The sequence below is a fragment of the Podarcis pityusensis genome (genome assembly GCF_964106645.2).
Source record: "Podarcis pityusensis genome assembly, chromosome: 9".
NCBI lineage: Eukaryota > Metazoa > Chordata > Lepidosauria > Squamata > Lacertidae > Podarcis > Podarcis pityusensis.
In genome coordinates, this window is record NC_138034.1 from 19593543 (window position 1) to 19607944 (window position 14402).

Below are 14402 nucleotides of genomic sequence, written 5' to 3' on the forward strand. Positions count from 1 at the left end.
CCTCCTTCTCCCCTCCCCCCTCCTTCCCCTCTTTCCTCGCTCCCCCCACCCCCACCCCAGTTGCCAGCCCAATAGACTGATGAGTTATTGTCATGTAAAAAGCGCCCGCGATCAGACCAACCGCTTTGCTATTGTCCAAGTGGAAACAGCCAAGTTTATGATGAGGACTATATGCTCTAGAGACCTCAGGCAAGGCAGCTCATAGGAGCCGTTTTTTCATAAAACTCGGCACGGCTGGTAGCAAGGAGGCCACTCTGGAAGCAAGAGCGGAGCTGTGCGCATCTCGCTCTCTCCCCTTGCCTTGGCTCTTCTTCTCTCCCCCCTCATCCACCTCGCCCCCACCCCCACCCCCACCCCACCTTGACCAGGAGCCCCATCTTTTCTCTCTCCCCACCCTCCAGCCCCCAAACCCGTTGGCTGGGCCATCCCCGAGCCTTTTCAATGTATAAAATGGAATATTCTTACCTCAATTCCTCCGCCTACGAGTCGTGCATGGCTGGGATGGACACGTCCAGCTTGGCTTCGGCTTACGCGGACTTCAGCTCGTGCAGCCAGGCGAGTGGCTTCCAGTATAACCCCATCAGGACCACTTTCGGGGCCACCTCCGGGTGCCCGTCCCTCACCCCCGGATCCTGCAGCCTGGGCACCCTTAGGGACCACCAGAGCAGCCCATACGCGGCAGGTAAGGACCCTGCGCCCCTGGCTGGAGACTGGAGAGAGAGAGAAGGGGAAAGGCAAGCAGGGAGAGAGAGAGAGAGGGCAAGAGACGAGGAAGGGGGAAGAGCCAAGCCAAAGCCCGACCGAGGAGAAAAGAGAGGGAGGGGGAAAAATAGGAGAGGGAAGCCTCGCTTTGATTGCATTTGGAAAATGGCAATGTGTTTAGTATTTACCCAACGAAATTTGCTTACACAAATGAAAGAATTTATCACGTTAGGAGCGATTGCAGGGAAGGAGAGAGAGGAGAGGAGAGAGGAGGGGGGGTGGGTTGGGTTGGGTTTGTGTGTTGGGGGGGGAAGAGGGGGGTGTAATTCACTTACACCGTTACACTATCCGAAGTCACACCCGAAACCGCCAACAAAATTATCTTAAGCTGCCAAAATGATCGGCATAATTTATTTACTTTGCGAGGGAGACGGAAAAGCTGGGGGAAATAATTAAATAAGCCGCGAGGAAAGCTCATTACTGACACTGTCTTCTTCATCATCTTCATCTTCATCGCCTTTTCCCCTTTCCTTCTCTTCCCTTTCCCTCTTTTAAGAAACCGCATCCACCACGGGCAACAACAGTAAACAAGCCATGAAGAGATAAGCGGGCACTGTCTCGCTGCTAGTATTTTTCTTTTTCTTTCGTTCATTTCTTTCCTTTTTTAGCAGCTCCCCCCTTAGGAACAACGAAATCCCGCCTGGGCGAAAGTCTTCGAGTAAGGGAGGAGGTGCAAAAAATTCAGGGGCAGCTCTGGAGGGGTCTGGGAGGGGGAGGCGACACTTACTTGGGAGCACGTCCCATTGAGCTCAATCGGACTTCCGAGTCAACATATTTAGGATGGCACCTGTCGGTGTTGCTCTATTTCGGTCAACGCAACGGGTCGATTTTGCTATCGAATTCCATGGAAACAGCATCTCTGGTGCTGGTCGTGGATCATTATTATTTTTGGACCATTTTTTGTACTAAACCAAGCAGGCATGTAGCAGTAGCATTTTGAGAGAAAGGCAGCCTTGGCCGTCTTGTCTGAACGCTCACACCCGCATCTAGCGAGATCGCCCTGCCAATCTCTCCATTCGTCATCTCTCTTTGCGACATTGAAGGAGGAGATGGGGGGGGGGGCCGCAACTACAAGATTTGCCTGTCATTCCAACGAACCACCCCCACCCCCATCTTAATTTAGCATAAATTGTCATCGCTCTCCCCTCCCCCGCAATTTCATTTTTTGAAAATCGTCGCAAAGGGTGGTATACTTTTGATCCAACCGCAATAAACAGATGCGGTGGGGTGGGGTGGAGGGGAAGGGAGGTGAATGTTTTTTTTTAAAATAACCTATATCGAAAGTGAAAAAAATAAATAGTGTTTTGGAGAATCCATCTGCAAACAGACCGTATCATTCTCCTTTCTTATCCATTTCGTTATCGAAATACATCCCTCTCCCTTTTCTGGATTAGAAACCTTAACCGTCTCAGAAAACGGAGGGGACACGAATGGGTTTCTTCTCTGTGTCTGCTCGCGAGTAAGCTCCCTGGATATGCGGGTTGTTAGCATGGCGGTGTAGACGGTTTCGCGGGTCACGCTCCGACCGCCGCAAGCGCAGTGAAACCATTCGAATCCGGATCCCCCGGACGGCTGTCCTCGCGTTCCAACGGCTTATTGCGGGGAATCGCAGCACGTTATCGACTGGCCTATGTTTCTTTTCCTCCCACCCCGCTCCCCTTTCCCTCTTTAGTCCCCTACAAGCTCTTCACCGACCACGGGGGCTTGAACGAGAAGAGGAAGCAGAGGCGGATCAGGACCACCTTCACCAGCGCGCAGCTGAAGGAACTGGAGAGGGTGTTCGCGGAGACTCACTACCCAGATATCTACACCCGGGAGGAACTGGCCCTCAAAATCGACCTCACCGAAGCCAGAGTTCAGGTTGGTGAAGGAGCTCCTTTCGATCCGGATTGCAGCAGCCGCCTAGGCCGCTTCATCCGGAGCAAAGCATCGCGGGTAGCAACGCGCAGCTTTCAAGATTTTGTTGGACGGGAGGTGACCAACGACAGAGAGTCCCAGGGTGGGAAGTCTGTTGCTTTTGCACATTTACATACTTCCCTTTGGAAAAAAAATATGAAAATGGATGCAGGGTTTTTTATGTTTATCATTCCGGGCCTCTGCCTTTTATTTTTTTAACCTCGTTTATCTTAAGTCATTCCTCCATCAGCAGCAGGAGGCATTCAGCTTTGCATCCCAAAGCTGTCTCACGTTCCTCATGGTAATGACTAAGACTCCTAAGGGCAGCAATTTCCTTGGAGAGCCCAGTGGCTAGGATATGTATTCCCTACAGCTTGGCTCACTTGCTAGAGCCACCCATTTCTGTACAGGCACCTTGTCAGTTCCTGATTTTGGCAGAGGACACATTATCATCTGGATAGCTGAACAGGGCAACATTCTGAGTATTAGATATTTGCATCCCTTCTATAATTTTGATTATTATTTTTTTCAAGATCTTGTTGGCAATGCTCTCTATTTCTGTGGGAACCATTTCTAACTTAGCAAACTGGAGATCTGAATTCTCAAAGTAGGGAGAGCTTTACACTAAGATCTCACCTGATCTGCAATCTAGGTATATATAAACACCTTTACCTTGGAGTCACTGACCTGAAATAATTATATTTGGCATACACTGTTGTGTCTTAAATTAAGACACACCGTAAATCAGGGGTGGAGAACCTCTGGCTCTCCAGATGTTGGCCAGGGATGATGTTAGTTTATATCTAGCAAAATCTGTATGGCCAGAGGTTCCTCACCTTTGCATTAAATACTCTATCCTTTCACTACTTCTGAGCATCTCAAGAGTGCAAAAGACTGGTTTAGGATGCGCCACGAAATAATAACACAAGTCATTAAGACTACAGTCCTATCCAACTCCCCAACGGAACGAAATTGAGATTTCTGAGAAAACAAGGCTGCAAACCCCTCTGATATAACACAAAGCAGGTCACAGGGGAGCAGTTAATTTGCAAAGCAAGCCAGGCCAAAGCATGCCACGACAGATTGTGGCACGAAAGATTTAAGCATGGGCAGAAGAATGTTAGGGTGATGGTGCCAAACAGCAATAAATCCGAACAGAGGAGAACCACTGGTATTGGAGCTGAAAGGGAATGTGGCTGTTCTGTTTTGGTGTTGTTTTGTTTTTATTAGGTATTTTATGGTTTTATATCTTGATTTTATTCTGTGAACTGCCCTGAGACCCCCGGGTATAGGGCTGTATATAAATTCAAAAAATAATAATAACAACAACCAGCGATTGGCCAACATGCTAGATGTGCGTGGCCAATGGTCTGGTTCCATGCCAGCACACCTGGAAGCATCTTAAGAGTTGCCATGCTGGACCCTACCAGTGGTCACCTGTTCTTTTTATTTACGAACTGTGGCCGAGCTGATGGCCAGCAGAACTCACAGACAGGCTACATTATTCCTCAGCAGAGGAACAAGAATGCATGTTACTTTATAGCAACAACCAGCTTCTGCGGTGAAGGACTTTTCCTGTCCACTCTGCCCACACAATAGGGAGTAAATAACGGCAGTTTATTGTCTGGACCTATTAAAAGAAAAGAGACCTCTGCCAAAATGATATGAATGTTCTGAGATGAAAGTTCTCCTTTAGCTTGGCATGGCCAATAGCCACCCAGAGTCCGTCCATTCAACTAGGGCACATGCCACTCTTTTCTAAACCGTAAGTGGAAGAATTTGCAACCATGAACTCCACCACATTGTATAACCTGAATTTGCAGCGCTTCCATTTCACAGCTTCTCCCTCCCAGGGACCACATAAGGTGGTTTTAGCTAGCATCTTTTAGACACTGGGTGTCTAAAGCCAATTTACCCAGTCCCCTCGTGCCAGAAAGCAAATATAACCATGGAATAAGTCGGCCATCTGTAACATGTTATTAATCTTACTATTGCTGCTACCCCTGATTTCTCACAGGAATGGGGATTTGTGATGCTCACAGATGGGCTTGTCTACGCTCATTGCCCGTCGGTTGGCACCGACTTGGGAAATGGGCCTTTTCATTCCCCTACCTACACCCATACACTAAGGATAGTTAGCAGTGGGTATTTTAATCCTTTTGGGTGCACACGCAAGTTCACGTACTAAAAATAGTTGCCAGTTAAGACCTACAAGGATAGATCTTTCCACATGTTTATTGATTGTTTTCTTTGGCTCAAGCTGGGATAGCTCAGTCGGTTTGAGCCCCATGTTGGGTAAAAGATAACGGGTTGGAACAGATCGCGTCATGAGCCCTTCCCATTCTACAATTCTATGATTTAAGTAGTGACGGCTGAGTTCTGGACCAGCTATTTTGAATCCATTACCGCAAAGTGGCTTTCAAGGCGCGCTTGGGAAAGACAGAGAGACAGAGAGACAGACAGAGAGAGAGAGAGAGAGAGAGAGAGAGAGAGAGAGAGAGAGGAAAGGGGGATGGTCTCGCATACTGGTCACAAACACAGAATCGGTGACTCGAGGTTGCTTTGGCTTGACTCGCATATCCCTTGCACGTGGGAATAGAACGCTAGCCCCCCTCGCTCGCCGCCCGCCCCACTCTGAACCTCTCTCTCTCTCTCTTTTCCCCCCCTTCCTTCCTTCCTTCCTTCTGGCCAGGTCTGGTTCCAGAACCGACGGGCGAAGTTCCGCAAGCAGGAGCGCGCCGCGGCGGCAGCGGCGGCCGCAGCCAAGAACGGCTCGTCTGGGAAGAAGTCCGACGCGTCGCGGGACGATGAGAGCAAAGAGGCCAAAAGCACCGACCCGGACAGCACCGGCGGGCCCGGCCCCAACCCCAACCCGGCTCCCAGCTGCGGCGGCGGCGGGCCCAGCCCCACGGGAGGCCCCGGCGGACCCGGAGCTGGCGGGCCCGGGCAGGAGGCCGGCAAAGGCGCGCCGTCGGGGCCTGGCGGCTTGTCGGCGGCGGCGGCGGGGCCCGGGCAGGGCTGGGCCCCCGGACCGGGGCCGATCACCTCCATCCCGGATTCCTTAGGCGGGCCCTTCGCCAGCGTGCTCTCGTCGCTGCAGAGACCCAACGGCACCAAAGGCACCTTGGTGAAGAGCAGTATGTTTTGAGCGCGGGGCCGGCCGGCCGGGGCTGCGTCGCCGGGGCCGGGCCTCCCTCGACGGGCGCTTCCCCAATGGCCGAGAGCGAGGAGGCGGCGCCCTCTGCAGGGAAGGGACTCGCCAGGCCTCCACTCCTGCCCTCCTCGCTCACGTCGGAGCGGCCCCGACGGCGCGGACTTGCAAACGACCTTGCCCGGGCTACGAACAAGCGAGCGCGCCCCGTAGTGCGCATCGCTCTGCTGCAGCAGGCGCCGCGCCTCCGCCCTCTCCTCCTTGCGCAGTCCCTGGCCGGGAGAAAACTGTCCACAAGCTGCCAGTGTCGTTTTGTCGGTGTTGCTGCTGCTACTGCAATGTAATCCTTCCTCCCCACCCCGCCAAACCCCCCTCTCTTGGCCGGGTTTTTCCTTGAGGCTGAGGCGCTTTCAGCGTGGCTGCGCACCCGTTGCAAAACCGCGCATCCGCCTTTGCGCATGGTGAGCGCTCCATTTGGAGACTTGGCACGGCCGTCGCCTCCAAGGTGCGCGCGTTAAGAGCCACGCGGTCTCCCCCTCCCCAGGGCTAAATTGGAGTCCACTCCGCCGCACCCCCCTGCCGCCCCACTCACTCACCCACTCCTTTTCGTGGGCTGAGCTGACGAGGCCCAGAGAACATGTACAGAGTTGAGAGGTCTAAATTTGTAAACGTACTGAAACCAAGGGGTTGCTGTGCAAGTCGTTTGTACTGTAACTAGAGCACAGCTTCTGAATGTATCAGTTAGGCTAGTAGGACGCACACCCCTTCCTGCTTTCGCAGCTTCCCTAGAGTATAATTGACACGGAGGGTCTAAAAATTACAGTTAAATGTTATGTTACACCGGAGAGGGCGGGGATATAGTTACAGAATCAGTGCAATCTGGTTATGTTTTATTCTGAACCAAATTCCACACTCTTCAATCGGGCTTACTCCCTTAATAAGCATGTTTAAGCCTTAAACTTTACGGATTGCCGCCTCGGTAGATCAATCTGTGTTTTCTAGGTAAGGGAGCCCATTTCTGAAGGCTTCCCAGAAATATTTTTGCACCACAAAACACCAGCCCTCGTGGAAACTGCAGCTTGCCTCAGGGAAAGCTACTTTTGTTTAGCATTCCTCTTAAACAAGGTGACCTAATTTGATGTGGCAGTTGTCAGAGGGTATGTATGTATGTATGGTTCAAGTTACGTTAAGATGGTTTAGGGTGGTGTGCCAAATGATTGCTGTTTGTGCCCGGGTACCGCTTCGTAAATGCAGCGTCGGTGATGACTTGCATTTGTGAAGGTGCAGCCAGAGGACCCAACCCATCTCCTCCTGCGAGGCTGATCAAAAGTCGTATCAGAGTTCAGCTGCCAGCCCTCAGCCACACACAGTAATCCACTGAGACGTGTGAGAAGCAGTTCTTGGACCAACTCCGTTTCCAGCCCTGCCGAGTGACAACGCGAACCGGCCCTGACCATTCAGCATAGCCAACCCTCCTATTGTGATCATTACTAGCAGTGATTAGATTTTTCATTTACGGCCCTGCCCTTTCCCCACCGCAGTTGCTGCAAACCTACCATAATTGTGTGTTTCAATGTGCAGGGAGAAGTTTACAGAAGGTGAACCAACTCTCTGTCCAAAATAGCCCCAGGGGTCTTAACAGCCCTTTCTGGCAAATGGATTGGAATTCATTCTGAAGATTACGATTACATTGTCCATGCAGTTTTTAGGCATCTCTTCTTAGGGTTTTAAAAAAATGTTTCTTTTACAAGGCACAAGAACCTAGGTATTAGTTATGTCGACAGGTATGCTTTACCATCTTTTTCTGTGTCTTTCTAAAACTGTGTTCTGTGACTCAATTGTATAGTGTTAATATTGATACAAACTTGTCTACTCTAGTTAGACGTATAAATAATGTTTTCTCTCCTTGTAGTCTTTATGGTGTGTCTTTATGGAGAAATGAGGTTCTCACTGGTTACATTTCTTTGCGTTTAGAGAGGTCGGCTTCATGCAATGGTATCAGCTTTGGTTATCAATTGCATGTTGTCTCTTTTTTATTATTGTTCTTTTTCCTTTTGTGTTGGGATATGTTTGTGAGCATTAACCATAATAAATTATGTTTCAGGATTTTCAGATTTATTTATATGTGGTTAAAATGAATGCTTCTATTTAAAAGGGGAAATATTTCTACATGTGCATATAGTTTTCCAAGAGTGTACCATTAACTGATTGTTGATAATAAAAACAAAAAGCAAATACATGCCCTCTACATCTCTCGCTCTAATTTACTTTCTTCCTGAAGTGTGTTTTTAAAAACAAGAGTGTTGTGATAAAAGGTGACTGATAGGCACTAGAGAGTGGGCAGGATCTGGGTGGGAAATAAATCAACCCTCCAGTATTGAGAATTTCCTCTGTGGATAATGTTGTAGGAACCAGGAAGTGCTGTGACCCAGTTTCTAGGGTGGTGATCAGGTTTTGAACCCATCACAATACGGTCTTCAAGTATAGCACTTCACTGCATTGTACCTAGTGTAAGTGCTGCCATTCATTCTGTGAATATCTCCTTGAGATAGTTGCTTTTTTAGCATGTCAGAAAGCTCCTTGTTGGATAGCACATCAACTTAGGTCAGAAACAGATTTCAAAACAATCCATCCATTATTTTTCCTCTGAAATCTTTTAGAGACAGGTGCAGTTTAATTCCTCCACAACACTGCAGTCCTAACAACCAGAGAATTAAAGTGGGTTGCCCGATGCATAATAATCTCTTGTGACTTCAGCATGACAGATCAAATACCCCAGTCAGAGCTTTTAATGGTATTTGACCCCACCCCAAAGCAGTACTTTTAGCGGAGGCCATTCACACAGTCATCAAAAAGTCAATAAACGATAAGTTACCGAATGAATGTGAATTGCCAGAGATTTTCTTCTTCTTTTCAAATAAGGGCAATTCAGGCTTACAGGATTCAAAGAAGTGCTTTCACACCAATACAAAAGTATTCCAGAGTCCAGTGTAAGGTGTATGTGTTGTGTGAATGGGAGGAGATGATGGGCATTGAGAAAGAAGTAAGATACTATTCCTTACACCAAAAGGTATTAAACTGGCAAGAAGAAATCAGTATTTGTGGATAACTTACGTAATGTGCATGGTACAGGTATTCTAAAAAACAAATCTCAAATATACACTTTGTTATACAGGCTAAACCTGGTCATCCCGTTTGGCTACTTCAACTCTCTTGGAATTCATTAAGCTAATCACATTGAACAGGAATTCATAACTGTGTTAGTTTTAAATTCAAGAGTTACCTGGCAGTCACAATCGTAAGAAAGATCCTTTTCTTTTGCCCACTTCCTAGCAGTCAGCATTTACAAAACCAGATTACCTTACAAAATAAATATTAAAAGGCCTCCTTGGAAACTGCTCCAAAACATCCCAGATTGGGATCTTTCTGAAAATGCTTTGTATGGTTTTTGTTTTGTTTTTTTTAAATGCTTCATGTTTGACTGAATACCCAAAACTTTGGCTGTGATGTTTCCCTCTAACAGTTATCCTCACAGCTCGAGCTGATGTTCTGCTTTCTCAACACGCAATTGCATGCCAATGCTTTAAAAGGCTTTATTGCACTTCCGCTCGGAGACATTTTCCTCTTGAAAGAAGTACAAAGATAAAAATATTGAAATGTTGCCAATAGTTCCAGTACAGGACAGTCAACCATGAACAGAGTTGATTATGCTGGAATACCAGAGCCCTTTGCAGGAGACAAGCAATTTTTAATACCGCTTTCAACAAGGAATAATTGCTAAATGCCTTGGTGAGGAAAAGCTGCTCAGAATGTGTGTTTCTGATGACCAAAAACATCCCTTTGGATTAGAGATGCAAGGAACTTGGCTTGTGCATTGCACTCTCCACTTCAAAACAATTTGGAACTTGCGTTATTTTTAACGGATTTCAGCTACAACACCAACTATTCAGTAGCAATAAATACATAATATATAGAATTTGCTATTAAGAGATAATTGCATGTGATTCCAGATTCAGCAAGAGAATGTGGAAGAACACAATCAATACACACATTAAAAGGACATAGAGTTTAGTTGTTAATCTTTTAAAATAGTTGCCATTATGCTGTTTAGTTTATTTCTTGTGCTTTTGATGCTCAGCAAGGCCAAAGATCTCACAGAGGAAAACTGGATGATGCACTTGTTAAGTTGAAAGTCTTTATTAGCAATCCAGGGTAATAGATATATCCCTCCCAAACCATAGTCTCAAGTTTTGTAGAGAGTAATTATGTGTTCCATACTTTTTCAGATTTTAAGGTTTCTGTTCCAAGTGTTGTTTATATATTTGGAATTATTTACATATTTTCAGTTTAGGGGGGCATTTTTTATATTCATTTTAGCTTAGGTGTATTTGCATTGGAGTTTCTTATCCAAACAAAACCCTGCTCACTTTATTCACAGACTAATAAAACTGGATGTTTGTTGCTGGGATACATTGATTAAAAAACTGATTAGAACTGGAAAGAAAAGTCTCTTGGCAGGGTCTTGCTTGAGCCTATAATAAAGGGCTCTAAATTTATCCCCATAGTAATTAGCTAACTACCGTGTATTTTAGTTTTTTAACATGAGAAATAGTCATTGTATCTTTGCTGCTAAGTTCTGTGTGTATTGTGTGATGAAGATGTTGGGTGGTATACGTGTAGTATGGGGTTCATCTTGATTTTGAGGTGTGAAAGTATGTTCAATAGGCAGCTTCTAGGCTTAAAAGTGAAGCAGAATTTCTTTCCATTGCAATTAATTCCTATTTTTATTACATACTTATTTCTCCCTTTGAAATACTAGGACTTGTATGTTTGAAACATTAATTCAATGAACTGGAATAACGCCATGCAGCAAAGAATGCCAGAGGCTCAGAAGCAATGCTATAGTCTTTTTTTTCCTAACCAAAAGAGAACAACACCAAAGAGGGGAAATGTTTCAATTAAGTCAAAACCTCTAGGCAGCTTCATTCATGTGTGACCCCAAAATTCCAGATCCACCCCCAAACTGATGCCAAATTTATGAGCTAGTTTTGTGCCATGAACCCCACATTTTGTGCCGCCCCTTTACAAATTTCGAACTTCTTTGAACTTTGAACTTTGCACTTTGAACTAATTCAAACTGAATTACTTTGAGCTTTGAACTAATTCAAACTTTGAACTAATTTGAGCTTCGAGCTTTGAACTAATTAAAACTTTGAACTAATTTGAGCTTCAAGCTTTGAAGTATTCAAACCTAGAATTTTGAACTGAGATCCATCTCCGAGGGCCTTCTGGCACTTCCGTCACTGTGAGAAGTGAGGTTACAGGGAACCAGGCAGAGGGCCTTCTCAGTAGTGGCGCCCACCCTGTGGAACACCCTCCCATCAAATGTCAAGGAAATAAACAACTATCTGACTTTTAGAAGACATCTGAAGGCAGCCCTGTTTAGGGAAGTTTTTAATATGTGATGTTTTATTCTGTTTTTAATGTTCTGTTGAAAGCCGTCCAGAGTGACTGGGGAAACCATTATTATTATTATTATTATTATTATTATTATTATTATTATTGAACTAATGTGAACTTTGAGTTTCAAACTAACTCAAACTTCAAGCTTTGAACTAGTTACAATGCTCCCCAGCTAAAGCAACCAGATAATACTACAATGCCAGCCACAGCCATCTCTGTTGTTGTTCTTCATTGCACATATATGAAACAGGCAAGCTTTGGAACATTAACACTTCACCTTACATCACCACCACTGGGTTTTTCCAGAGGGTTGCTTTCAAAGCCGATCACAACATGTCAAATGAGCAGCAATAACTATTCAAAAACATAGGAGGAACAATTGCAGAGGAATCCTAATGTCAATAAAGCCCAATCCATAAAATGTTGCATAAAATAATACAGGAAACTAGCCTAATTTAGCAGTTGAAAAAACCAAACTTGGCAGGCACGTCTCTCAGTGCTGTGTGTTGTTGTGCTGGCTTGCATAGCAGAATGTGCTATCGCAATGCAAACATCACAGGAATGGCTGTCATGTTAGCTCAATGGAGCTCATCTGCACTTTCATCAAGTGGAATGGAAATATATGGCCTGTTTGGACACACACCAGTGGCTACCTAGTGGAGAAGTCAATGCAAATGCTCAGATGTGTCCTAATTTCATGTGATTTGGTGCAGAACTCCCCAGTCAGCGCTCACCTAGTGTGGAATACAGTGTTGTGCTAAGATCATTCTGTCAATACAACTATTTCTTCTTGTCAGAGGCAACAATCTCCCCTCTCCTCGCCTGCCTCTGGTAGGGGAACATGCCATGCTCCTTCTGGGGTAGTTTGTCTACTTTTGTGTAATGATAACAATAATTTATTATTTCTACCCTGCCCATCTGGCTGGGTTTCCCCAGCCACTCTGGGTGGCTTTCAACAGAACATTAAAACCAGAATAAAACTTCAAACATTAAAAACTTCCCTAAACAGGGCTGCCTTCAGATGTCTTCTAAAAGTCAGATAGTTATTTGCTTAACATCCGATGGAAGGGTGTTCCACAAGCAGGTGCCACTACCAAGAAGGCCCTCTGCCTGGTTCCCTGTAACCTCACTTCTTGCAGTGAGGAAACTGCCGGAAGGCCCTCACCCTGCACTCAACTTTCACCTGTGGCTCCTAGAAGCTGTCAGCATGCAACAGGTGAATGGCTTCCAACTGGCCGGCTAAACTGTGGGAATGTTCAGGGTGGCAGGAGAGGATATAATGTTTATTAATATCCTTCCTAACTTGCACTAGCAAGTCCCTTTACGTAGCAGAGTTACATTCCCCTTTTTACGTGCACAGCAGATAGCTGGTTGCAGGCCCGTGTGAGCCTCTCACTATTATACAATTCAGTCTGTCTTCATTCCTGGTAAGTTTCCTTGAATCCCTCTTAAAAGAATATAGACGTCACAATCTTATTCAAAGTCAATAAAAGAAGTTTACTTACATCAGTTCACAGTTGGATTCCTGAAGGCAGGCTTAGTTACAAATATGTACATGTGGATCTACCCCATATGGGGGAATAATCCCAGTGCTTCTGCTAGCTGAGAGCTAGCAGAGCAGTCCTAGCTGAAAGCTGGTCAAACAAAGAAGGAAGTCAGAAAAAGAGAGAGAGGTTGCTGCATGACTCGTCCTTCTGTTACCTGGACAGATTAGGTCATACCCACTTTCTATCACATGCAAAAGGAAGGATGCTTCAGCCAGGAGGAACAGGAAGTTTTGACTGGCTGGACCAAACATTCCCTTGCTTGTCTTCTTTAGCATTTCAAGGAATATTGTACTTGACTGCCTCTCATGGATCACATCCCACATAAACCAGGTAAGGGTTGCCAATGGGTCTCAAACCCTCACTTCCCCTGCAAGTGAGGAACGTCTCTGGCATATTGAGCGGATGAGACCAACAGTGGATCCAATGGTCAAGAAGGTGGTTTCTGCATGTGCTGTAGAGGGAAGCGAGGGGCAGATGGGGCTCATCAACCTGGGAAGGGAGCCCATCTAGGAGAAGGAAAACTGATCCTAAACATCTGCTGCCTTGTGGGACATCTTTGGGAGAGGAAAGGGCTAAGGAGTAAGCCCTACACAAATCAGGAGTGGGGCCCTAAGGAAACCTTTTATGCCTCATCCTGGCAACTCCTGCAGCCAGGCTGGTGCCAAACATCTTGCTCTGCTTTTCTTTGGAACACATCAGCGAGGCCGAGAGGCAAGTATTGTCATCTGGGCAGCCCGGGACCTCCATACACACAGCCCAGGCTTGTGCCCCACAGAGGTCACTGCTAACACAGCAAAAACAATGCGGGAGGCAGCAGTTAAGAGTCACCAGTTTCTGCAGCCACAGCAGGCGCTGTGATTCTCCAGTGGTTTGGCCTTGCCTTTGGAGGTGCCTTCCACTGACTCTCAAGACAACAGATGCCAACGACTTAATATGTCCATAATAACAATTCTATCCATTTTAATTCCAATAAAAAATAAACCGTGTCCACAGTTATTTTGAAAGGTTCTAGTCATCTGATTTCTTTCCTCCGGTAGAGTATTGTAATGGGTAATTTCCTTTATTTCCGTCATGTCCCAAGTCTCTGATCACAGCAGCCAGAGCACTTCCCCAAGTTTGGACAATCATAACTTGAGCATCTATTAAAACATGGGATACCAAAACAATTTGCATGCTTTCTGATCAGCTGCTGTACAGGAAATGTTAACATTAACATCTCTTTCCATTAATTGGCACCACCATGTTTTGTTTTGTTTGATCACCAGTGAGCCTAACGGTTAAATAAAAGTTGTGGCCATCCAAGACATTCATCTTAGCTGGAGCCTTTCCTACGTGTAACTGCGTATCTGTGGAAGTAGCTACCTCTCATTTAAATATTTGAAATGTATCTGCCTTACAATTTACTTTTGATTATAGCTTTGAAGGATCTCACGCTTGTTTCATCAAAAAGAAAATGTACCCATGTTTACCCAGAGAAAGTTCTATTTAATTTAGTGGGACTGGATTATTCCCATTTCATTGTGTGCTTCCAGAGGAGCTATGCCCTATGCTAAGAATTAACCTTGGCTTGAGAGAATTTTTTT

The 14402-nt window shown here is 45.9% G+C and overlaps 1 protein-coding gene across 1 annotated transcript; it reads left to right on the forward strand.

Moving 5' to 3' along the window:
* The first annotated feature begins 430 nt into the window (after nt 1–430).
* Nucleotides 431–7991, forward strand: PHOX2B (paired like homeobox 2B). The gene is made up of 3 exons (XM_081022235.1): nt 431–682; nt 2435–2622; nt 5351–7991. The coding sequence occupies exons 1-3, from the start codon at nt 442–444 to the stop codon at nt 5804–5806; spliced, it is 885 nt and encodes a 294-aa protein (XP_080878361.1). The 5' UTR covers nt 431–441; the 3' UTR covers nt 5807–7991.
* Nucleotides 7992–14402: the final 6411 nt, after the last annotated feature.

Coding starts and splice junctions, on each gene's coding strand:
- PHOX2B (XM_081022235.1), top strand. CDS start 442: ATGTATAAAATGGAATATTCTTACCTCAATTCCTCCGCCTACGAGTCG. Junction 683..2,434: donor GAGCAGCCCATACGCGGCAG/GTAAGGACCCTG, acceptor TTCCCTCTTTAG/TCCCCTACAAGCTCTTCACC. Junction 2,623..5,350: donor TCACCGAAGCCAGAGTTCAG/GTTGGTGAAGGA, acceptor CCTTCTGGCCAG/GTCTGGTTCCAGAACCGACG.